This window comes from Notolepis coatsorum (assembly GCF_963971535.1).
Source record: "Notolepis coatsorum genome assembly, chromosome: 10".
NCBI classification, from domain to species: Eukaryota; Metazoa; Chordata; class Actinopteri; order Aulopiformes; family Paralepididae; genus Notolepis; species Notolepis coatsorum.
The window spans coordinates 67,217,098-67,243,102 of NC_140174.1; the positions used below are offsets into that span (position 1 = coordinate 67,217,098).

At 40.8% G+C, this 26,005-nt stretch overlaps 1 protein-coding gene across 1 annotated transcript in view; it reads left to right on the forward strand.

Annotated features, from left to right (window-relative positions):
• The window catches only part of tfam (transcription factor A, mitochondrial), a 49,571-nt gene that overhangs the window by 18,665 nt on the left and 4,901 nt on the right, over positions 1-26,005 (forward strand). The window contains exons 3-6 of the mRNA XM_084323741.1: positions 14,969-15,039; positions 18,130-18,279; positions 19,434-19,529; positions 23,368-23,424. Coding sequence (XP_084179867.1) covers positions 14,969-15,039; positions 18,130-18,279; positions 19,434-19,529; positions 23,368-23,424 — 374 coding nt within the window. The remainder of the gene's footprint in view (positions 1-14,968; positions 15,040-18,129; positions 18,280-19,433; positions 19,530-23,367; positions 23,425-26,005) is intronic.

Sequence of the window (26,005 nt, forward strand, 5' to 3'; positions counted from 1 at the left end):
ATCTAACTAACTGAAATATATATTCACAGTGTCACATAAGGTGAAGTATGCATAAGGTAGTGTTATAATTTACTATCTAACTAACTGAAATATACATTATTCACAGTATCACAGTATCCACATAAGGTGCAGTATGCCTAAGGTAGTGTTATTGTCCTCCTTGGGTTCCTATTAGTTCTAGGTCAATGTCTGGCAGCAGTCGCTGCCCACTGTTGTGGAGCCTGATGGCCGCTGGTATGAAGGACTGTCCGAGGCGGTTAGTTGAGTGTCGAGGGGTATGAGTCTGTGGCTGAACGTGCTTCTCATCTTGACTAGCTTGTCGTAGAGAGGGTGTGAGGGGTTCTCCAGGATGGCAGCCAGCTTCCTTCTCATCCCCCTCTCTGCCACCACCTCTAGTCTAGGTAGCTCGACTCCCACCACGGAGCTAGCCTTCCTCACCAGCTTGTTGAGCTTGTTGGTGTCCCTTGAGTTGATAATAATAATAATAATTAGGGATGTCCGATATTATCGGCCGATATCGGCAGTAAAATGTGATATCGGAAAATATCGGTATCGGTTTTAAAAAAAATAAAACAATAACAATATTTGTTATATATATATATCCAGTGAAATTATTAGTTACCTGAAATTATTCAGTTTTTTTGGGGGGGGAAACCCTGCATATATCGGTATCGGTTGATATCGGTTGATATCGGTATCGGAAATTAAGAGTTGGACAATATCGGAATATCGGTATCGGTAAAAAAGCCAATATCGAGCATCCCTAATAATAATGGATTGGATTTATATAGCGCTCTTCATGACACCCCAGTGACCCCAGAGCGCTTACAGAGTCCATTATTAGTTCATACACAGTCATACCGGTGGTGGTAAGCTGCAATTGCAGCCAGAGCTGCTGAGGCAGACTCACGGAAGCGTGGCGAATAATCATTGCCTACGGCCCCTCCGACCCCTCCGACCACCACCAACATTCATTCACATGCATACACATTCATATGAGGCAAGTAGGTTAAGTGTCTTGCCCAAGGACACAACGGCAGTGGGATGGACATGGGCTTGAGCGGGATTCGAACCACCAACCCTTCGATCATTGGACGACCCGCTCTACCCCTGAGCCACGCCGCCCCTCATGTAGCCTCCCCATGACAACAGCATAGAAGAGGACGCTGGACACTACAGACTCGTAAAATTACTGCAGCAGTCTATTGCACACGTTGAAGGACCCGAGTCTCCTCAGGAAGAACAGCCTGCTCTGTCCCTTCCTGTAGAGGGCCTCTGTGTTATCCGACCAGTCCAGTTTATTGTTCAGGTGTACCCCAAGGAACTTACGAGTCCACCACCTCCACCTCCTCCCCTCGGATGGTGATGGGAATCGGGGGGGGCCCTCTTCTTGCCCCTCCGGAAGTCCACCACCAGCTCCTTGGTCTTACTGGTGTTGAGTTGGAGGTGGTTGCTGTCGCTCCACCCAACAAAGCTCTCCACCAGGGCTCTGTACTCCTCCTCATCATCATCGGTGATGTAGCTTACGATGGAGGAGTCGTTGGAGAACTTCTGCAGGTGGCACCCGCTTGAGTTGCGGCAGAAGTCTGAGGTATAGAGGGTGAAGAGGAAGGGTGACAGCACAGTTCCTTGGGGGGCGCCGGTGTTGCTCACCAGTACGTCAGACTGACTGTCCTTTAGTCTGACATACTGCGGTCTCTCAGGGGGCTTTCTCACTAACCATTCGGGGTCGAATCACAGCCCGATCGCACCCAAATAGGGTGTGGTCGTCCTACTGAGAACGCTCTCCCCCCGTCCCCGGGGACGCTGATTCGCTCCAAACCTGGACCGCTGAAATGGGTGGTTCCGGGTGCGCGCCAGTGGGAGCGGGGGGCGTGGTGTACAAGCTTGTACCAAAACACGGAAGAGGCTTCTGTATCAACTTGCTGACACACAACGTCGTCACTGTAATGCTTTCATGCTTGCTTGAATTTTGGGCAGATAAAAACATACAGCAACAACTGGACAATACCCACAAAACGATATGTATGGGCAATTTGGCGAGTTCAGACCTCAACCAAACAAGCATGTTGAGCATCACGGCTCAGTGGATGAAAACATGAAGCCACGTTACAAGCACAAGACTTCCCTGGCTCGCATTAGGCCTGGCCATTTTTTTGCCATACATTGGTTTCTTGTTCGAATGCATTTATTTTCTATAGACCAGTGGTGCCCAACTAGTCGGCCGTGATCGACCGGTAGATCAATGACATGCAATATAATTGACACAAGCAATGTTAGCTGCTAACTAGTAATAAATAGGCTAAGCTAACTAGCGTAACCAGAGGGGGGAGAGGGAGGGGGGGAGTTCGCACCCAAGGATGGAGCGAGGACGGAGCGGAGCTGATTCGACCCCGAATGGCAGTGAGAAAGCCCCCTCAGTGAGGTAGTCCTTGATCCAGGCCACCAAGCCGTGCTCCAGCTGCATCGCAGAGAGCTTCTCCGCTAGCAGTGGCGGCTGGATGGTGTTGAAGGCGCTGGAGAAATCAAAGAACATAATCCTCACTGAGCTGCGCGGCTTCTCCAGGTGCATGTACGCTCTGTGGAGCATATAGATGATGGCGTCCTCCACCCCGATGTTTGCCTGGTATGCAAACTGCAGGGGGTCGAGGGAGTCACACACCAGGGGCTTGAGGTATTGCAGGACCAGTCTCAAACGTCTTCATGACGTGTGACGTCAGAGCGACTGGCCTGTAGTCGTTGAGGGTGCTGGGTCATCCCTTCTTGGGCACTGGGATGATGCAGGAGGTCTTCCAGAGCTGGGGCACCCTCTCCAGCCTCAGGGAGAGGTTGAAGAGATGTTGGAGTGGTGCTGCCAGCTGCTCCGCACATGCTTTGAGCACCCTGGGATTGGTGTTGTCCGGTCCTCTGGCCTTATTCACACTAATCTTGGAGAGCTGCCTCCTGACCTGGCTGTTATGTTAGCTCACTGAATGACGACCTCTGACCTCAAGATATCTGAGAGAATAGGGCGATCAATGGAACCAGAAGAGCCATGCACAATTTATGCCAATCCCATGTGGTTTTGGGCCAAACGTTTAAAACCATGCTATTTATGTCCATGCAGTACAAATATGTAATTACTTAAAACAAATTCTAAATTCTAAAAACATGTTTTCACTTGTATGTGTTGTGTAGATTGATGCCAAAAAAATACATTTAGTCTAATTGTTTTTAAATGAAGTCTATAACAACAACATCATGTGGAACATTGTTGAATACTTTCTGAAGAGTAGATCATATTCAGAACCATGTCACAGTCATACAACATCCAAGTAGGGCTGTTACCATTCATAGAGCAGCCATCTATAGAATTAGGCTACCAATTGTTGCAGCAATGGTCTCATTTGTACAATATTTTTATTGGGTTTTACAGTACACATTTCAGGTTTTCATTGTCGTCAGTTATTCTTAATTCTTTTTCTCCACAAGATTATACGTATACCCACATACCCCCTCCCCCCTCCCCTTTTCTCTCTCTTAGCATCTTTGAGTTTGTTTTTACTGCTGTCATTAGAGATGTTCCGATACCATTTTTTCCTTCCCGATCCGATTCCGATACCTAAGCTTTGGGTATCGGCCGATACCGATACTGATCCGATACCAGTGCATACATTAAAAAAATATATATAAAAAAAAATATTACATAAATTATATTAAAAAATATATATATATTTATACAGCTGTTTTATATATACTGTTTTTTAGTAATAACTATAAAGTAATGGTATTTATTCAACAACAGGTGATTGTATAGATTAGTATTAGTATCAGTAATTGAAAACTATCTCAATGAGTTCACCCACGGAAATGTTGTTGGCACATTAGTTCCACACGGACATTATTCGTTGCTGCACTTGCCTCCACAAGGCTCCGTTTAGGTAGCAGAGGCTGTGTTGGGATTTTTGCACAATAAATATTCAACATTCTCTTTTGAGACTCCGCCTCAGACTCTTATCATTTGGCACTAAAGCTAAACATTGTCACTGATATGGCTGTCCGCAACATGTCATTAATTGTGTACGCGAGGTGGTCGATCAGTGACGACGTTAACGTGAGCTGGGTTAGCTAGCATGAGCTACCGGTAGATGGAAAGACTGTAACGTTACTGGTGAAAATGTGTTTTAACTTGGAATATTCCTTTGCCAACTTGCTGTACTTTGCTTGCAGGTCTGCAGCCATTATTGCTGGATTATGAATAGCCCCAACTTTAGCCAAGGTAACGTTAAAGCTAAAACTTTAACGTTAGTTAACGCTAGCTTTCGGTTAGCTGTTCAATGCTAATAACACCACCAAGCGAACCCATCAGAGCTCCCCGTCAACAACGCTCTGTCGGGACGATGGCATTTTAAGAAAGTATCTGCTGTTAAAATGACAAATGGCACTGACACTTTAATTCACGGTCGGTTAAAACACGTTTGTTTTATAATGCTCACTCAGCAGACCGCAGTGTTGTTGATAAATTACGTCATATGGTATCGGAGCGCAGAATTAGAGGGTACTCGCCGATACCGATACCAGCATTTTAGGCAGTATCGGCGGCATTTCCGATACTGGTATCGGTATCGGAACAACTCTAGTTGTCATACAGAAATAGTACGTACATTCATTGGTACCTCCATTAGAATAGCTCGTTCACAAATATAAATAATTGAAAAGAAGAAAAGAAAATGCAAATAAAAAATAAAAATAAATAAAAAATAAAAATAAATTACATCTTTATAACACCTTCACTGACGTGCCTCCGCTCTCTCCCGGGGTCTGGGCCACGGCTGACCGCGGGAGAGAGCGGGGGACTCATCCTATAGCAGCCCTCCTATATCTTCCCTTCTCAGATATTCATTAAATGGTTTCCATATATCCTCGTAAACCTGTTTTTAATCCAAGCACCGATTGTGGGTGCGTCTATTTTCTTCCAATTGAAAGCTATTGTTCTTTTTGCCTGTAGTATAGCAAAATCAATAAATTTAAATTGTTTGGTTCTCAGGTTCAGATTTATTGGGTATAAATGTAACAATATCATTTTGGAGTCTAGTGGGATATTCACTGACAGGATATCTTTGATTTTATTCACCACCTCCCCCCAGAACTTCTTGATTTTGTCACATTCCCAAATACAATGTATAAAAGTTCCCTGATCCTCGGTACATTTAAAGCACCTATCTGGTGTGTTGCTGTTGTATTTATTCAGTTTGACAGGGGTTATATAAGTCCGCATCAACCATTTGTATTGAAGTAGTTTTAAGCTAGTGTTGGCTGTTTGTGTCTGAGCCTCCTCGCATGCTCTGTTCCAGTCCTCGTTTGAGATCTCCTCTCCCAAGTCCAGCCTCCATGACTCCAATCTAGATAATGACGTCTCGTCTGAACCAGATACAAGCCAGTTATAGAACATTGATAACAGGCCTTTGCTATTGCAGTTCTTGATGATAATTTTTTATAAAGATGAAAGTGTAGGAATTGCCAGTGATTGGTTTTGCAGAGAGGGAATGAAACTTCTCAGTTGCAAGTATTTAAAAAAATGCTTCCTTGGGATGATGTATTTTATTGATAGTTCCTCAAAAGGCATCAAGACCCCATCTTTGTAAAGGTCAGATAGTTTACTTATTCCTTCTTTTGTCCATAGTTTGAATCCGGCATCCAGTTTGCCTGGTTTAAATGAGACGTTTCCCCAGATTGGGCTGAATTGCGACATGGAGTTATTTATTTTCATAAATTTCTTTACCTCATACCATACATTAATCATGTTGAGCACTATGGGGTGTGTAGTATGTTTTCTTAAATATTTTGGCTCAGCTGAATACATGTATAAATGTAGTGGTAGTTGCATTGGGTATGCTTCCACTCCCATCCATGATGGTGCATCTTCCTTAGAAAAATAAAACATTACAGTTCTCAATTGTGCAGCCAGGTAATACCAATGAAGGTTAGGACAGGTCAACCCCCCTGCATCGAATGGAAGGTACAACAGAGATAGGCGGACTCTAGGACATTTCTTACGCCATATACATTTTGAGATGAGAGATGCAATCTTTCCGAACATTCTTACCGGTGGTGCCAGAGGGATATTTTGAAATAAGTATAGGAACTTTGGTAGTATGGACATCTTTAGTATGTTTATCCTCCCTATCACAGAGATGGGCAAGAACATCCATCTCTCTATGGATTTGAATACAGAGTCTATCATAGGTTCATAGTTTATTGATGCTATATTTTCTATTTGGGGTATTATTTTGATGCCCAGATAAGTGAAGCTGTTCGAGAGCTTGAAAGGGAATTCTTCTTGGTCAGCGGTTTTTCTCTCATTGTCATTAAGCAGCATAAGTGATGATTTTGAGGCGTTTAGTTTATATCCGGAGATACTACCGAACTGATCAATTATATCAAAGCGGTGATAGAGGCGAGCCTTGAGGGCAACCCCTGGTGATATTAAAGGGTTTAGATGTCACTTCGTTTGTTAGTACCTCAGCTACAGAGTTTAGGTGTAGTAATTTGATCCAGTTACAAAAGTAATTTCCAAATCCAAATCGATCAAAAAGATAAGCCCATTCCACCCTATCGAAGGCCTTCTCCGCATCGAGCGAGAGAAGGCCTGTGTCCCTCTCTCCTTTTTGGTTGTATAGGATGTTGAAGACCCGTCTGACATTGTGAAATCCCTGTCTCCCTTTTATGAATCCATTTTGATCATCTCCCACTATCTCTGGGAGCACGTTCTCTATTCTTTTGGCCAAGATTTTACTAAGGATTTTGGTGTCGTTGTTTATCAAACTTATAGGACGGAGGTTCTCTCATTTAGTATTGGTTTTGCCTGGTTTTGGGAGCAGGATAATCTGGGCCTCTTTCATTGATGCGGGTAAGTAGCCATTTTCAAAGGATTCTAGGTACATTTAAAAAAGGGGGGTCACTAATTTATCTTTAAAATGTTTATATAGGTCAATTGAGAGGCCGTCTGGTCCCGCTGTTTTTCCAGATTTTAATGCTCCTATGGCCTCTGTTATCTCTGTTATGTTTAATTGTTCGTCCAGGGTTTTCTTTCTTTCTTCAGAGATTTTGGGGATGTTAAGGTTATCAAGAAATTTAGTTTGTGTATCTTCACTAATGTTATATTCTGAGCTATATAGTTTTTCATAAAAGGTTCTAAATGTTGTGTTAGGGCGCGTTCACACCTACTCTGTTTGGTCCACTTTAAGTGGACCATGGTCCCTTTAGATCGATAGTCCGTTTGGTTTGTACAGGTGTGAACGCAAACCGAACTATAATGAGGACCAAACAACCGAACCATGGTCCTCTTGAAAAGTTGGGACTCGGTTTGTTTCAATCGAACTATAGTACCTAATCCAGGAAGCAAAGTAGCCTACTCCTCTCTAGACTGGCGCCGCACGCGGACAGTCTCTCTCTTCCTCCCTCTCTCTCTCTCCTCTCTAGACGCAGTCTCTCTCTTCCTCTCTCTCTCTCTACTCGCGCCGCGCGCGGACCCCCCAACTTTCTCCTGCGTGAGGAGGACATTCGCGGACATTCTCTCGGATAAAGAAAAAAAAAAAAGCTTACATACTTTTTGGGTAATTTCATAATAGCAGCGTGGACCAGCTCTGTAACAACAACGCATCTCGAGCTGCTTCTATGCAGCTGTCTAGTAGTTGACAGCTTACGCAGGAAGGAAAGGGGTCTCTCTCTCTCTCTCCTCTCTCTCCTCTCTCTCCTCTCTCTCCTCTCTCTCTCTCCTCTCTTTTTCTCCTCTCTTTTTTAGCGCCGTGCTCATAATAGTATCTCTCTCATTACGCTGCCGGCAACTGATTACGTTTGTGAGTGCTATTGTCCAATAGATGCGACAGCATGTCCTTTGTTTACAAATTAGATCCGCACCAAACAGGGTAGTGTGAACGCAAACCAAAATTGAACAATGTATCATTTTCACATTTGGTCCACCAGAAAGTCCGGACTATCCACGGAAAGTCCGGACTTTCAGGTGTGAACACACCCTTAATCTCTAATGGATCGATTATATTATTTCCATTTCCGTCCTCTATGTTAGTGATTGTCCTCTCAGTCTGTTGTTTTTTAATGCGCCATGCAAGGAGTCTACCAGGTTTTTCTCCTTGGTCGTAATAATTCTGTTTTAGCCTCATCACATTTGCAGCAGCTTTATCGTATGTTATCTCGTTGTATTGAGTTCTAAGTATTAATAATTGTTTTGAAATGAGATGTTCGTTCTGTCCTTTCTGAAACCTTTCATTCTCAAACATTTTGATTTTGGATTCCAGATCTCTAATTTCTTTCGTTCTCTCTCTTGTCGTTCTACTTGTGTAGCTTATAATTTGACCTCTAATATATGCCTTGAAGGCTTCCCATCTAATTGTGGCTGACGTTTGAGTCGTGTTAATTTCAAAGTATATATCAATTTGTTCTCCCAAAAAAAGTAAAAATGTTGGATCTTTCATCCATTTTGTTTGAAATCTCCATTTATGAGATTTGTGTATCAGTTTTGGTTCCACATATACCATAGACACAGCTGCATGGTCTGATATGACTATGCTGTTGTGTTTACATCCTCTAATGTTAGGTAGTAGTTCTGTTGATATCAGGAAGTAGTCTATTCTGGAGTAACTTTTGTATGTACTTGAGTAGCAGGAAAATTCTTTCTTTGATGGATTTAGGTGCCTCCATATATCCAGCAGGTTCAGCTCTTTTATAAAATAGTGTAATGTTTTCCTGCATCTTGTGTGGGTGTTATCTACTCCGAATGATCTATCTTCCTTTGGGTCGAGGGTGCAGTTAAAGTCCCCAGCGATTATATATTTGCCTGGTAGTGTTGAGATTTTTAGAAATAGGTTATTATAGAAGTTAACGTCATCATTATTTGGTCCATATACGTTGATTAAATTGAGGTGTTCAGAGAGAAGGCGACCTTGTATAATCAAGAATCTACCATTAGGATCCTTTATCACCTCTTCAATTTGGAATGGAATAGACCTGTGTATTAGTGTCATTACACCTCTAACATTGGTAGAGTATGAGGTTGAGAAGACCTGTCCTGGCCACCTCCGTTGTATTTTAGGTGTGTCGTTCGCTAGTAAGTGTGACTCCTGTAAAAACACAATCTTGGCTTTTAGTTGTTTTATCCTGTTCATAACTTGTTTTACTTTAGTAAGCTTTTGAAGGCCTCTGCAGTTCCATGAAATATATTAAATTAAGGTATCTGCCATTTTGCATTAGTTGTTTTGTCTCCCTGAGACTGTTGTAAAGATTCTGATGTCATGGTGTAACGATATAGAAATAAGAAATAAATAAAAATAAAAACTAATAAAGTTGGTTGGTACCATAATACAGAGAGAGAAATTACCCTACCCCTAACATGCCCGAGTTGGCCACTCGGGCAACCCTTAACCCTTACTAAGTAGCTTCCTTTTCGAGCTCGAAATATGTCCACATCACTGTGAGGAATCATATTTCCTTTACCTCTACTCTATACTACCTGAGGTGTGTGACCGTTGGTACAAGAGAAATCAAAAATCAAACATGAACATCAAATATAAATCAAGTGTGTGAACCGTTAAGCATTGGTACTACAGTACATATGTCTTATGTCCACCTAGAATATAACTTTTGGTACACTTTTAGAGAGCTGTTTAGCCCTCAAAATAAACGTGTGAAAGTGTATATACATATATACACACATACACATATATATATATATATATATACACATATACACACACACATAGAAAATATATACAAAAAAACAATAACAAAAAACATACATTTCACTTGATTCAGTTTTTTTTCCTTTTTTTTTTTAAACAATCATTGTTTGACACTCAAAAGTCAACTGATTAACTGCCAGAGTCTTGTTTGGTCCCATAACATATTGGAAAATATAACTTCGAAAGGCCTAAGTAAGGTTATGTTTACTATAGGTGATACAGAGGATACGTGTTACATCACCTATCTACGTTTGAGGGACACGTTACAGCTAGAGATGTTCCGATACCATTTTTCCCTTTCCGATCCGATTCCGATACCTAAGCTTTGGGTATCGGCCGATACCGATATTTATCCGATACCAGTGCATAATTTTTTATTTTTTTTTAATTATATAAATTATATATATTTTTTTTTTTTAGATACTGTTATACTGTTTTTTTAGTAATAACTAGAACGTATGGTATTTATTCAACAACAGGTGATTGTATAGATTTGTATTAGTATCATTAATCAATGAGTATGGGCTGCAGCACTGCAGATATACCCTACTCCAATGATCCACACGGACATTAAACGGTGTTGCACTCGCTACTCAGTGGCTCTGCAGATATACCCTATTCAGTCTGTAAGCTAGTGGCAGATAGAACGTTCATGTTGTGATTTTTGATGCAAAATAAATATTCAACATTCTCTTTTGAAACTCCGCCTCAGACTCTTATCCTTTGGCACTTGCTGTACTTTGCTTGCAGGTCTGCAGCCATTATTGCTGGATTATGTGAATAGCACCAACTTTAGACACGGTAACGTTATCAAGCTAAGCTAACTGACCTAGCTCGCCTTCCCGCATTGACATTAAGATAACGTTAGTAATAGTCAGCTAACGCTATTCCGTAGCTACTTAACTTAAATACAATTCACCGTGGGTGCATTATTGTTGATAGACGGTCACGGACAGTGTTAGGTCCTGGAGAAAGGACAGGCGATCATCTGATTTGATGTAACGTTAAAAGCGGATGTTGTTCCAACTAGCTATCTTTCCAGCTAATGCTATCATAACACCAGCCAAACACATCCCGATTCCCGTCCGAGCTCCCCGTCACACCGCACTGTCGGGGACAATGGAATTTAAGAAAGTGTATCTGCTGTTAAAATGACACAGCATCACACTTTAAAACATGTTCATTTTATAATCCTCACTCTCCGCAGGACTCGGCAGGAGATAAATTACATCATGGGATCGGAGGCTAGAATTTACGTGTACTCGCCGATACCGATACCAGCATTTTAGGCAGTATCGGCGGCATTTCCGATACTAGTATCGGTATCGGAACAACTCTAGTTACAGCAGCAGTCAGTTGTGTAGTTTACTCCTCGACAAAGGTAAGAGAAAAAGTAAGAATAAAAAAATAAAAGTGAGAATGCCGAAGCAACAGTTCATGTTATCTGTTGCTTCTGCTAGGCTAACTACATCAGTCAAACGGCTAACGCTGCCATGTTGTTTAGCCTGTCGGCTAAGTAGGCTACTGGTGGTAAACAGTTATAATGTTGTATGCTTATTGTGGATAACACAAAAGATAGGTTATATAGTGTTCGTGTTTATGTAGCCTACTCACCCGCCAGGACAAGAAGTGAAAGTTTAACATTTTCCGAGTGTCCTCGATAGTCCATTCTAGGTTAGCTCAGTTAAACAGCTAGCACAGCCAGCTAGCCTACTAGATAGCTTGTCGGCTAACCTGCCAATACGACCAGCTATGCGATCTTTTGGTTATTTAGGCACAGTCATCGTTTTCAAATATTTTTGGGTGAAGTCTGTTGCCAGAGCTGAGTCTTCGAATCGGTGTGTCGAGTTGTCCGGTAAAGTTATCCTCAGAACTGCAGGATAAACAAGTCCATACTTCACTTCAGTGCAGGTTCGCAGGAGGCGTTTCACCTCACCAAAGCTAGCTTGCTTCTTAGCTACTGCCGTTGTATAGTCCGCGAAGATAGAGATCCTTTTCCCATCGAGGAGCAGGGGAGACCTTTTCCCCGCTTGCTGCATCATATCGTTGCGAACGTGGAAGAAATGTACTCTGACAAACGGTCGTGGGGGCTCTCCTTCTCGGGTGCGGCTTCGCAGGGTGCGGTGGGCCCGATCCAGTAACGGCTTCTCCTCCAGGCCGAGTAGCTTTTGGAGCAGCCCGGCTATGTATTCCGTTGGTCGTGGACCTTCTGCTCCCTCTGGTACACCCAGCAGACGGATGTTGTTTCTCCGCATTCTTCTCTCCATATCCTCACATCTGTTGTCTAGGTATTCTACCCTGGTCACCAGGGAGCCGACGGTGGCTTCCAGCTCACGGATGCGGGTGCTGTTATCTGTGGCAGGGTTTCCGTTAGAAAAAATTGTTGCCGGCCTCGGTGTCCGGTAGATTTCAATCTACCGGTCAAATGACAGAAATTCCGGTCAGAGTTTATTGAGCTTAAAAACAATTGATAGGCAAAAGAATGACAACAAAACAAAAGAATGACATCATCAAGGCATGTAGATTTATAATATTTTTACTTAAAACTAGGCTACTTTTGCGTATAAAGTCATTATATTCCAAATAAAATAAGTCCCGAGACTCGTGCTGCTGCCGACTTTAAATCAAATAGGTGTCTGTGGGCAGTCGCCCGACATTAATAAACAACAGTCTGTTATAATCACATTTTTATGAGCTAACGAATTCCGTTATATTGGACATTTGTATTAATTATATCAAGCGAAGAACTGAGAAATTTGGCAGAGAGAGACGGCAACATTATCGTGGGTTTGCGTGACGACTCTCTCTCCACCTCCCAATGACTTATTTGTGAGAGTATGTCGATGCAGAGCAGCAGATTCAGCTGTTATTGGCTCTTTTCTGGGGACCGCACAGCAGCGCCCCCCACCCAACATTGAATTGAAAATGGCTGAATTGGAGTACTGCTGGAGTACTGCATTGTGCTGCTGCTGCTCCGGCTCTGCAGCTTCACAAAAGTTCGCACACCCAGCACTAAGCTCTCACTGACAACGTCGTTGTCATTATTAGAAGCAACGATGAAACAAATGTAATGATTGTTTCGTTCATCGCATAGGCTATTTAATTTTAGCCTATTTTAATACAATTCAAATAATCAAATTGTGCTTAGACTCAGGGAATTATTTTCACCGGACATTAAGACCGGAGAGATTAAATATGTCGGACTTCAACAGATTTTGCCGGTCAAATACCGGTAATTACCGGCTAACGGAAACGCTGATCTGTGGCGCCGCGTTCCAACTCCACTATAACCGCTCCTTGCGTTTCGAGTTTGTTTTGTACTTTCTCAATCGATTTCTTTAGCTCGTCTTTGACTGACAGCATCTCCGATCTGAGAGAGTTTGAAAGGGAGTCGATTTTGGCAAAGATATCAGTCTTAAGAGAGCCCATCATGGCTTGTAGTAGTCCAGCGGTTAGGATCCCGGTTTCGTCACCCGCCTCCGTGGCGTCTCGGTGTTGGGCCTCCTTTTCGTGTATACGGCATTATAAGTTATATTTCCGCACTGATATCACCGATAATTCATCAATTTCGGTTTGAATGACTGTTCAAACACCTACTTAACACATGTGTTCAATTTGATAAGAGTATAATATGCAAGTTTAGTCACACACTCAGGAGCGGTGGGGAAGCGTGTCTTACATCCTCCTCCTCTCCAATGGTCTCATTTGTACTACAAAATGATCCTTGTAGTAGCCGTTGTTACAGTCTATAAATGGTGTCATTCATTTTTCTTGCCCCACTGATGCAAAAACTAATTTGCCAGCCATGATCTTAAAGGCATGCTGTATCTCTCCAGTGATGAAATATATCCATGTCATAACCATTTAAATTTGTTTGTTTTATTTTTTTTATTATTTTTTAAACAAACATATAAACAAACATGACAACACACGATAAGATATACAAGCATTATTAACAGTGCACATCCAATGAAATCACCATATAGTTAAATGTCTTATACAGGATATACCCCCAATACCTGCTATCTAATACCCTACACACATATGCTCTAGCTCGTACCCCCCCCCCCCCTCCCGGGACCCCCCATTGGATAATCCATCCATTATCCCTCGCTCCTAACCAGCCACTACCATTATATGCTAGCTTTTATTTTCTCCACCACTTCTAACCACATTGTCATTTTGGATTCATTGAGACCCAAAATTCTTGCTGTAGATATTTCTTGATAAATCACATCGAGATATGTAATAATCCAGACCTTTCGGCAAATTTTTTCCGGTTGGAACCATCGTGATGCTATCAGTTTTTTAGCCACTGATACCCGATAAAACCAATCTCTTTAGCTGTGGATGTACTGCATACTCAAAAACATCATTCAGCAGTAATAAGAGGGGTGTACAGGTATATTCAGAGGTAAGAGATTTGATAATTGCTGGGTCACCTCTTTCCAGAATATCTTAACTGGTGGGCAGTCCCATTTAAAGTTTTAAGTCAACTTTTTTAAGTAAAAAAAAAAAAAAAAAAAAGTTCAGGGTGAAGGTTTTATTTTTCTGATCAGGTGTCTTGACAAATTATAAATGATTATGAATTGAGTAATAAAACATAATCTATAGAATAATCAATAAATTACTCATTAGATGAATCTACTTGAATCTACTTATCGTAAAAATATATTGTTAGATTAATCAATTTTAAAAATAATCGTTAGGCGCAGCCCTAGTCTGTAGAACCATTTTCTTTTTTGCTGATACATGTGTATACATCTATAGATTAGAGGGGATAATTCAGCCAGTATCTATAGATTAGAGAGAGGACAATTCAGACAGTATCTATAGATTAGAGAGAGGATAATGGAGCCAGTATCTATAGATTAGAGAGAGGATAATGGGGTCGGTATCTTTATCTATAGATTAGAGAGAGGATAATGGAGCCAGCAACTATAGATTAGAGAGAGGATAATGGAGCCAGTATCTATAGATTAGAGAGAGGATAATGGAGCCAGTATCTATAGATTAGAGAGAGGATAATGGAGCCAGTATCTATAGATTAGAGAGAGGATAATGGAGCCAGCAACTATAGATTAGAGAGAGGATAATGGAGCCAGTAACTATCTATAGATTCGAGATGATAATGGAGCCAGTATCTATAGATTAGAGAGGATAAGTCAGTATCTTTTACAAGTTTTAAATATAATTAAATGTTCATGGAGCTGTTATTGTTTCCCTTTCAGCGGTCAAAACAATGGATATTGTCAGCAAGATGGCCCAGCAGTGGAGAATAATGTCTCCAGAGCAGAAGAAGGTAGATGATACATACAGAACCACAGCCGTACTAGTGACAAGATGTACTAATGCCACATTTTCACTGCAGAGTCCTAAACCGATACCGAGTACTGATCTGATCCATTGCTTTTACTGAACCGTATAGACTTGGACCGCCAGTTTGAGGTCATTGGACAAAAATAGTTTGAGTTATAATCTATTCTTTCATTTAGAGAGATTTCTATGTGTCAAAAATGCAGAAAATCAAGTGACTTTGCTTTTCATTTCTGGCATGTTTGGACATGTTTCTTGAAATCAGATTTTATCTGGGAAATTCACAGATAATAATACCAATTTTAGCCTGATATTAGACTCATATTTAACACATTGGTTGCCAGCCGGATATGACGATTTATCGCTTGGATGCCACCACGTTAATCAATGGGAGGACGAGCACATTTGCGAACGCATAAACTATATCTTAAATTATGGCTATGTGTCTAATACACCCGTCGCTTATCAATGACTTGCTTGCAGTCAACATGTACGAAACGGATTGTTTTTTCATCAGTACATTTCCGTTTTATACCGTTTTTAATAGGGATGCACCGAATATTCGGCCACCGAAAATGGCCTTTCGGCTTTCGGCCGAAAGAGTTTTTTCACCGAAAATATATCACCGAATGTCAAAGAACAGAAACAACCTGTAACCTAACGCGTGTTGTTGTGATGATGTCATCAAAACGCGACTTCAGTCATTACATGCACAAAGTGAGCTCTTCAGTCCTGCGTTCTGCAGCCTGTGATAACTCCTCTGTTTCTATGTAAACTCCGCGCGCAACGCGTCCAATAAATGCGTCTTTAACATGCTTTATATCCTCACCATTACTATATGCCCGTCGCGGTTAAAAACCTTTTTGATTAACGTTAGCGTTAAGCTAGCTAACGAGGCTTCCGGTCCTCTTTCACTCGTCTCTCTTAAAGCTACGTCATCCCCCGCTAATAGTCACGGGAGATGTAGTAAATACAACAGTCCTTCCATGTAGGCTAGAACGCCGTGAATTATGACAGTAGTTCAAGTTTCTTTATTAGTTGTCATACAAAAATACAGAGTACTTTTATATAAAATGCTTACTGTAGCCACTACAGTAACATCATTAAGTCTACTATAAGCTATTCTCCCTCTTATGTGTGCAGATCTTTATGCAGTTTTAAAGCACATTGGCTTTGTTCTGAATGCACTTTGTTGTAGTTATCCTACAGAGAAAAGAAAATGCACTTGACTTGGAATTAATGTACTGTATGCATTCAGAAGTGCTGAATAAATGTTTTATGGACCCATAATAGTGATTATTTAAGTTAAGTTTAGCCATAATCATATATTTTTCTATAATCAGGTAGCATTGGTAAAAAAAAATTCTATTCTATGAATCATTTTCGGCCTTTCGGCATTCGGTTTTCGGCCAACTGTTTCCTATTTTCGGTATCGGTTTCGGCCAAGAATTTCCCATTCGGTGCATCCCTGGTTTTGAATACGAGTATAGTTTCTGAGCGAAAATAGCCATTTACTGGAATACACAAAACACGTTGTCATTTTCCGGCTGATTTATGAATCGTTTTCAAATGAACGCTTGATTATCGAGAGAGTTTGTGTTCTTATGCACGATACAAGAGCAGGCTGAAAAATCATTTATTCGCGCCGCGCTCAGCGCCTAACGCCACACACACACACACACGTTGTGAAATCTGTGAAAAAATAACTCTGATTAACCCAAAACTGGTGACATAGATTCCTTACCTCAGATCAGATGGTCTGCAAAAAGATGAATCCAATTCCTGATCGCCATTCCAAATATTGATTGCGTTTATTGATCCAACGTTATAGTCCGAAACGCATAATCGAAAGCTGCTCCGAGCCTCGGCAGGGAATCTGGTAACAGACACTGCTTGCCAGAGATGGGAAAACCCTGGACCGGAGTTTTTCTCTGATGCACTTTTTCACTCAATCCAATCCAATGATGTGCATTACCATCCGGGAGACGATAGGGGGCGGTATTTGCCCTTTTCGAGCTCAGAGCCATTCCCAATGATAACGTCAGGCTGGACGGATGAAAAATGAATGGATATCGCTAATAAAAGAAATAACGATTAAACAACGAGAAATCTCGTTATTGGCAACCAACGCATGGCGGCCAATAACGAGAAATCTCGTTGGCAACCAATGTGTTAATACCAGTATCTTAGTTTGGTATCAGACCCATATTCAATACCAGTATCTTATTTTAGCCTGATACAGACTCATATTCAATATCAGTATCTTATTATTAGCCTGATATCAGACTCATATTCAATACCAGTATCTTAGTCTGGTATCGGAGTGACTCATATAAATACCAGTATCTTAGTCTGGTATCAGACCCATATTCAATACCAGTATGATACTCATGAACACACCTCTTAAAAACTCTTGAACACACAGGCACCCTGCACTGCACCTTAATATGTACAACATTCATTACCTGCAAGCAATGCCCCTGTATTGTTGTGTATTTGAAAGAAATTGAACTTGAATCGTATTTTAGCCTGGTACCGGACTGATATCCAATACCAGTATCTTATTTTAGCCTGGTACCCGACCAATATCCAATACCAGTATCTTTCCACTGTACCACTGCATTATACAGAGATGTGTTTTTACCAATTGCATAAAAATGGTATAAAATCTGTTGAGCTGTGTAAAATGTGAATGTTTTAAAGCAGATCAGAATCCCCTGATTCCCCTTTATGGCTAAACTATTTATGTTGTTATCACAATCACATTACGGTCTAGTGCTGTATCCAAACCGCAGGAGGTGCAGTATTTGTTAAAGGCGACAACAAGTCAACAGTCAACATACCATTCTAAATTATGAATTGCGGTCCTGCAGACTTAAGAAAACATATTTTGTTTGGTATAGATCCCTAAAAACATCACACCATGATCATTTTGATAATAATGAGCTCTCAATATCGCAAATCATATCGCAATTGCAACATGAGTCAAAAATAATAATGATAATCTCGATGAGATATTTTTTCCCACAAATTGCTCAGCCCCACTATAATCCTCTTCCCTCTTCCTCGCCTGTAGCCGTTCATGGATGCGTCTGTGCGAGCCATTGATCAGTTCAAAGTGGAGAAGGAACGGTACCTCGCTCAGCTGTCCCCAGTCCAGGCAGCTCTACTGGTTGAGGAGGGGAGGATGAAGCGAGAAAAGAGAAAAGCCTTTCGCAAGAAGAAGGTGAGGAAGAGGTGGATTGATGGATGTGTTAGGGCTGGGCAATATGAAACATGTTTGTGTGTGCGTGTTGTGTATATATATATATATATACAAGCCAATCAGCAATACCCACTGAATTACATGACTGAGTTGCCCCCTACCTGCGTTGAGCTGCGGCGCTAAGAAAGTACAAAGGGGCTCTATGGCATGGATTGATTGTTTAGATTGCTAGCATGGCTAACAATAGGGGTGGGGGAAAAGATCGATACAGCAATATCTCGCAAGATTTTGGTTGCTGATATTATATCGATACAGAAACGCCAAGTATCAATATTTATGAATATGTGTGTGTGTGTGTGTGTGTGTGTGTGTATATATACACACTTTTCTTTTTTGTATTATTATTTTCTGCTTGACAATCTCATTTTACTGCAATACAATTGGAATTTAGTGAACATACTGAAAATGTTATCTTATTAGTAGGGCTGTCAGTTTATCGCGTTAATTAGATTAATTAATTACACAGCAAATTATCGCGTTATGAAAATTTACTCAAATTAATTTAAATAAATAAATAAAATGTGTATTTCTTTCTTTTTTTCTTTTTCTTTTTTAATCTGATTAATTCCATAAGAACATAGAATAAACATTTACACATTTTTTAGGGACATCTATGGATCTCAGGGAATGTATTCCCAGTGTCAGAAATACTGTGTCTGTTACTAGGCTTGAGTAAATTGTAATGAACCAAATGAGAATATCAATTCTTTTTTTTTCTTTTTTTTTTACTGTGAATAACACCATTCTAAAATTGACCAGACCTGAAAAATCTAAGCAAATTAATAAAGGTAAGATGATTAAACAGAAGGTTTTGTAGATACGGTACTGAATTCTGCCATCCGGACACATGCAATTTGAAATATGATTATAGAATATAAAATATCAGGCCTAAAATGGTTATGCGATTAAAATGCAATTAATTTGATTAATTAATTACAAATCCTGTAATTAATTAGATTATTTTTTTTAATCACCTGACAGCACTACTTATTAGAAAAAACTGTATCAGTCGCTCACTCACAGGCATGGCACTTTGTGTAAGACTAGTTTAATTCATGTGATGATGTTTTGTATCCATGACATGGTGTGGTCTTTGTTTAATCCCTCCCACCTAGGAGTTAACCAGCCTGGGGAAGCCCAAACGTCCTCGTTCTGCCTTCAACATCTACATGGCAGAGCACTACGAGCAGGCCAAAGGAATGGATATGGTGGTTAGTATTAACAACCTTAGAGCTGGGTATTGATATGCTGGTTAGAACTAACAACCTTAACACTTTGAATGCCGACGATGACTATTCTCGTTTTATCATGCCCCCCGTTGAGTGCCGACGACGAAAAATGTTGTTAGATTTTTTTTATTAGCGATCTGAATTCATATTTCATCAACCGAGTCTCCCGTTGGTACAGCAGCCCCTCCAGGAGCTCCGATGGGGAAAAAAACGCCCCCTATCGTTTATCCCTGTGTAACTGCAGGTCAGTCGATTAGACCTGGGATCTGTAGATCTGTAGAGGTGGAGCCAACTGGCTCCATTGTGCTGGCGAGCCGTCTGATGATGAGGGATCTGATCGCGAGTTGGAATGCAGCCTGGAATATATATTTACAGCAGCCAATAATCAATCAATAAGCATGATCGATATTTGGAATGGCGATCAGGAATTGGAATAATCTTTTTGGAGAACATCTGATCTAAGGTAAGGAGTCTATGTTACCAGTCTTGGGGTAATCGGAGCTGTATTCACTGAGATAACAGCGTGTCCCTATGTATGTGTGTGTGATCTTGAGGAAATGGATAATAGATTTTTCAGCCCGCCTCTATAGCGTGCATAAGTACACATATACTATCGATAATCTAGCGTTTATTTGAAAACAATTCATAAATAGGCCGACAAATGACAACGTGTCTAGTGTATTCGAGAATATTCCAATAAATGCCGTTTATGGGGGAATCTTTCTATTTTCCCGGAAATTTTAGAGAGAACGATAGCTTTTTCGAAATGCTATAAAAAGGATATGAACCGATTTAAAAAAAAAATAAAATAAAAAATACGTTTCGACAATGTTGACTGCAAACAAGTCATTGATAAGCAACGGGCAGATTATAATTTAAAACATAGGTTATGCATTTTTAACGCTAACATTGAAGTGGATGATGGCATTCAACCGGGTAAAAAGGTAAACAAGGTCGGCACTGATAGTGTTAATGATGGGTATTGATATGCTGGTTAGAACTAACAACTTTAATGATGCGTATTGATATGCTGGTTAGAACTAACAACATTAGAGCTGGTTATTGATATGCTGGTTAGTATTAATCTTAGTGATGCGCCGATGTGAAAATTGTGGCCAATATTAATATTGCTGTTCTGGCCGATACTGATGTCGATATCTCTGTATAGAAAACACTTTTTTATGATAATCAAATAAACCAAAACGCATTTTTTTTTTTTTTTTTTTTTTTTTTATACTTTTGTAACTTATTTTCAGAAATTACTGATATTTTGAAACTATTTAAGGGCAAAACACGTAAAAAGAAAAAAAAAGATAAAAAAAATTAACTAAAAAAAATCTTTATTTTTAAATATTATTTTTTTATATCGGCCCTATCTTTATCGGACCGATACGATGTGTAAAAAAATTGCCATATCGGCCGACATATCGTGCATCACTAATTAATCTTAGAGCTGGTTATTGATATGCTGGTTAGTATTAATCTTAGAGCTGGGTATTGATATGCTGGTTAGTACTAACAATCTTAGGGCTGGTTATTGATATGCTGGTTAGAACTAACAACCTTAGAGCTGGGTATTGACATGCAGGTTAGTACTAACAACCTTAGAGCTGGTTATTGATATGCTGGTTAGAACTAACAACCTTAATGCTGGGTATTGATATGTTGGTTAGAACTAACAACCTAGAGGGGTATTAAATGACTAGAAGTAATTTAAAGTAAAGATCTTCACACATCCACTAAAGAAAGGCATCAAGAAAAGATATCAATCTTGTGATTTTAAGAATCGATTTGATTAAAGTGATATCATTCGATATCGATTTCTTTATCCTTCTTTTTGCCCCAGTCTTTAACTACCGGGTAAATCAAATCGATACCTGATCCTCACCCCTACTAGCTCCTGCTCGCTGTTTGTTTGATTTGATTTTTATTTATCTCGAACCAACACACATAACTATCACAACAAAGCAAAAACAATATACATACATACACATACATACATATATCTACATACACATATATACAAACACATATACGTATACACACATACACACATACACACAAACACACACACACACACATACAAATAAAAAGAAACCAAAACATAGAATTTGGTTTGAGAAGGGGCAGAAAGAAGCAGTGCTTATTTAGTCCTGCCCCTTCCTTACATCACACAATTCAGATTCTTGCCCTCTATCTATAGTAAATGATAAACTTTGATATGGTGGTGTGTTATTGTGTTGGTATTTCATGCAGTATCTGATTTTTGTGGCAGCCTTAAAGATAAATTCCATATCTATAGATGACACAGTTGTGTAATACTGAACTTAAGATGAACTTTAGATCTCCCCAGGCAACGGACGTGGAATTTAATTTCACTTACTCAGAAGCATTCTATATTACCTAAACATAAAATCCAGGCCAACTTGTTGAAATGGTCCAACTTGTCAACTTCCAACAGAGCTTTCTGAATGTGCGTCCTGTTTTCTGAATGTGTTCCGTTTTCTGAATGTGTTCTTTTCACTCAAAGTCACATTTAGTGTACCGGTAGTTTACTCAGTTAATTTGATCGGGGACAGTGCATATCAATCAACAGTTATACATTTATAAATTAATACAAATTAAAAACTGTAAATAGGCCAACATGAGCAGTGTTGCTAGATTCAACATGTCAGAAAGAACACAAACTCTCCGTTGAAGGACTTTTTTAACAACTTCTGGGTTTGACATGTGGCCCGGATTCTATGTTTAGGTAATATAAAATGCTTCCGAGTAAGTAAAATTAAATGACACAATGTACCGTCCGTCGCCCAGGAGATCTAAAGTTAGTTTCAGTCTATGTTCATTTGGCCGGCTGTGATATGAAGCGAGCAGAGTGTATATACAGCCCGCGGACCAGCAATGTCATACTGTATTGCTCATAGTGATGATTAGGGGTGGGACGATACATCGATCCAGATCGATATATCGATCTATTATCAATAATCAAATAGGATCGATGCAACGTAAAAAGATCGATTCATATTGCGATACTCTTATTTTGAAAATCCGGCGACGTCATCCGCCCTGGTGAAACTCCGTGTAGCGCTAGGGAGCGTCTATTTTGAGAACCGATATAAGTCTGTGCAGTTTTTCCCTGCAGCGGGTCAAATGCATTTAACATGCTTTGCATCGTCGCCATTCTTTTATGCCCAGACCTAAATTAATGTTACATTAGCTGCTTAAGCTAACTAAGCTAAGAGAGAGAGAAACGGAGAGAGGAGAGGGGAAGGAGGAGAGGAGGGGCGGGGGCATTCTGTCTGTGTGTGTGTATGCGTGTGCGTTTATTATATTGACAGATAATGTTGATATTTAAACATATGATCATCATGCAACATAAAACAATTGTAGGAACGGTTTGGGAGAGGAAGGGGTTTTAGCTTGCGTGTTGTGAGTTCCAAAACATTTTACTTAAAGTTTAAAGCTCAATATATAAAAACGTGGCACTTTACAATGAACAGGAGGTCTATTTGTATTAAAAACAATAGATTGTTTTTCATTTAAATGTCTGGAAGAGCTCAAAAATAAAAACGTCAATTGATATTTCCGTAGCCTTTTTTTAGTTGATCTAAATGTGACTGATTGTGTTAAATGGGCACATAATATCGTCTCATATCGATTGCAGGCACCTGAATCGAATTGAATCGTATAGTATCGTGGCAGACTTTGTGATATCGGCAAATATCGTATCGTTGTCCAAAGAATTGATATCGTATCGTATCGTGATGAAACTGGTGATTCCCACCCCTGGTGATGATGTTGTTGTGTTCTTGTCATTCAGCAAAAGATGAAGACTCTGGCTGACGAGTGGAAAATTGTGGTACCCTATCACAAAAAGGTTGGACACACACACACACACACACACACACACACACACACACACACACACACACACATGCAACAATGTGAATTATTGTGTATATAGACTTTTGTTGCAGTCTCTGTTAATGTGCTGATACAAGGTGGTCATTTTACGGTCAATGAAGGTGAGCATTGCAACACGTCGCATTAGGTAACAAAGTGAAACCTACAGGTGTCAAGTGTTTCCATGTATACAATGGGGGAAATAAGTATTGAACACATCAACATTTTGTTCAGTAAATGTATTTCCAATGAGCGTATTCAAGTGAAATTTGCACCAGATGTTTGTATTAACTCAAGAAATCCAGACAAGAAATCTAAACATTAAAGTCCATATGTAAATAAAGTTATGTGTAATAAAGTGGAATGAAACGGGAAAAAAGTATTGGACACACTAAGAAAAAGCAGTAGACCACAGCAAGGAAAGGCAAGGAACTAGCTGAAAACCAAAACTAATTAGGAGGCGACTCTACCTCCTATCTGTGCTAATAATGTCAACTGGGTTAGAATATATTGATGGGCTATAAAATGTTTTTTTTTGTTACCAAGGTGCCACACAAGAAACATCAAATGATGGGTAAAAGCAAAGAGCTTTCGAGACCTTCACAAACAGATTGTTGCAAATCATGAAAATAGAATTGGCTAAAGACGTATTTCACAACTTCAGAATCTTCCAGTAAGCACCATTGGGGGCATTATCCATAAGTGGAAGCAACATCACTCCATCATCAACCGGCCATGCACAGGTGCTCCTCGCAACATTTCTGATCAGGGAGTCAGAAGAATACTTAGAAGAGTAGCCAGAGAGCCATGGACCACTAGGAAAGAGCTCCAGAAAGACTTGGAGGCAGCAGGTACAACTGTCACAGAAAGGACCATAGGCAATGCACTCCGCCGCCATGGCCTCTGTGCGCGCTCAGCCCGCAAGACTCCACTACTTGAAGACATGTTGAAGCTTGTTTAAAGTTTGCCTAACAACATTTGGACAAGCCAGTGAATTACTGGGAGCATGTACTCTGGTCAGATGAGACCAAAATGTTACTTTCTGGCTGTCACACAACACACCATGTTTGGAGGAGAAATGGCAGTGCACATTACCCGAATAACACTACCAACAGTGAAGTTTGGAGGTGGAAGTATCATGGTGTGGGGCTGCTTCTCCTCTCCTGGTACTGGCAGAGTTCATATCATTGAAGGAACAATGAATGGAGCCATGTACAGAGATTCTTGAGATGAACCTGCTGCCATCCACCAGGATGCTGAGGATGACACGTGGGTGGACCTTCCACCATGACAACAATCCAAAGCATAAATCAACTTGTTGGAATGGCCCAGTCAATCACCTGACTTAAACCCAATTGAACATTTGTGGAAGCATCTGAAGATCCAGATTCACAAGAGGCCCCTCCGCAATCTTCAAGATTTAAAGACAATCTGTGTAGAGGAATGGGCAAAAATCACACCTGAATACTGCAGGTGATTAGTTACATCATACAGAAAGCATCCTTGGAGCTGTCATTACAAACAAAGGCTTCTCCACTTTAGAACACCTAAGCACACTTTATATTTATTGGTAAAGAATTTGCACTACAACCCATACCTCATTACACCTTACTGTAAATTGTACCTAAATTGTACCTCATCCCACTTCTGCTTTGCACTGTATAGTGTATGGTAACTCAGTTACTTCTACTCTACATTGATCATTGTATGTATGTATATACTGAACATTTTTGTCTACGTACTTTACTTCTATTTTATTTGTCAGAGTTGCTGCTCCAACCCTAGCAACGGGGAGGAAATGGAAGCCATCTGCAGCAGTTGCAGTGGCAAAGACCGCCCTCAGACACCGGGATATAGTGGGGCATGTCCAACATGGCAGAGGGGGCCTTGGATTGGAAGCAACTATACCCACATGGCAAAAGGCTACTCCAACCGAACGGCGGCACATGGTGGTGGAGGAAGTGCGCCACCAGGAGGAAGCAGCCAGGTGTGCCAAGGCAGTCTCTCAAGCCCAGCAAGGCCGGTGGATGAAGTGGGAGGGCGTGGAGAGGAGGAAAATCACGTGGAACGAACTGTGGAGCATGGAGTCTAATAGGCTAAGCTTCATCATCAGAGCCACATATGATGTCCTGCCCTCACCAACCAACCTACATCTCTGGTATGGAGAGGACCCAGCCTGTCTCCAGTGTGCAGCCCCAGCAACCCTCAAACACATCTTAGTGGGTTGCAAGACCAGTCTAACTAAAGGAAGATACACCTGGCGCCATAACCAGGTACTGAAGTGCTTGGCTGCCGAACTTGAGAACAAGAGAGTAACCACCAATGCCATGCCTCTAAATGCCCAAACTACCTTCCCACGGAAAACAACCTTCATCCGGGAAGGGGAGAAACGGCGGACCAAGCAGTCACCTCCGAACTCAGGCCCACTGAACGCAGCCCGGGATTGGGAAATGCGGGTAGACCTCAGCCAGAGGCTTACCTTCCCATCTGAAATTGCAGCAACCAACCTGCGCCCAGACCTGGTCCTCTGGTCCAAATCTTGCCGGCGTGTCTTC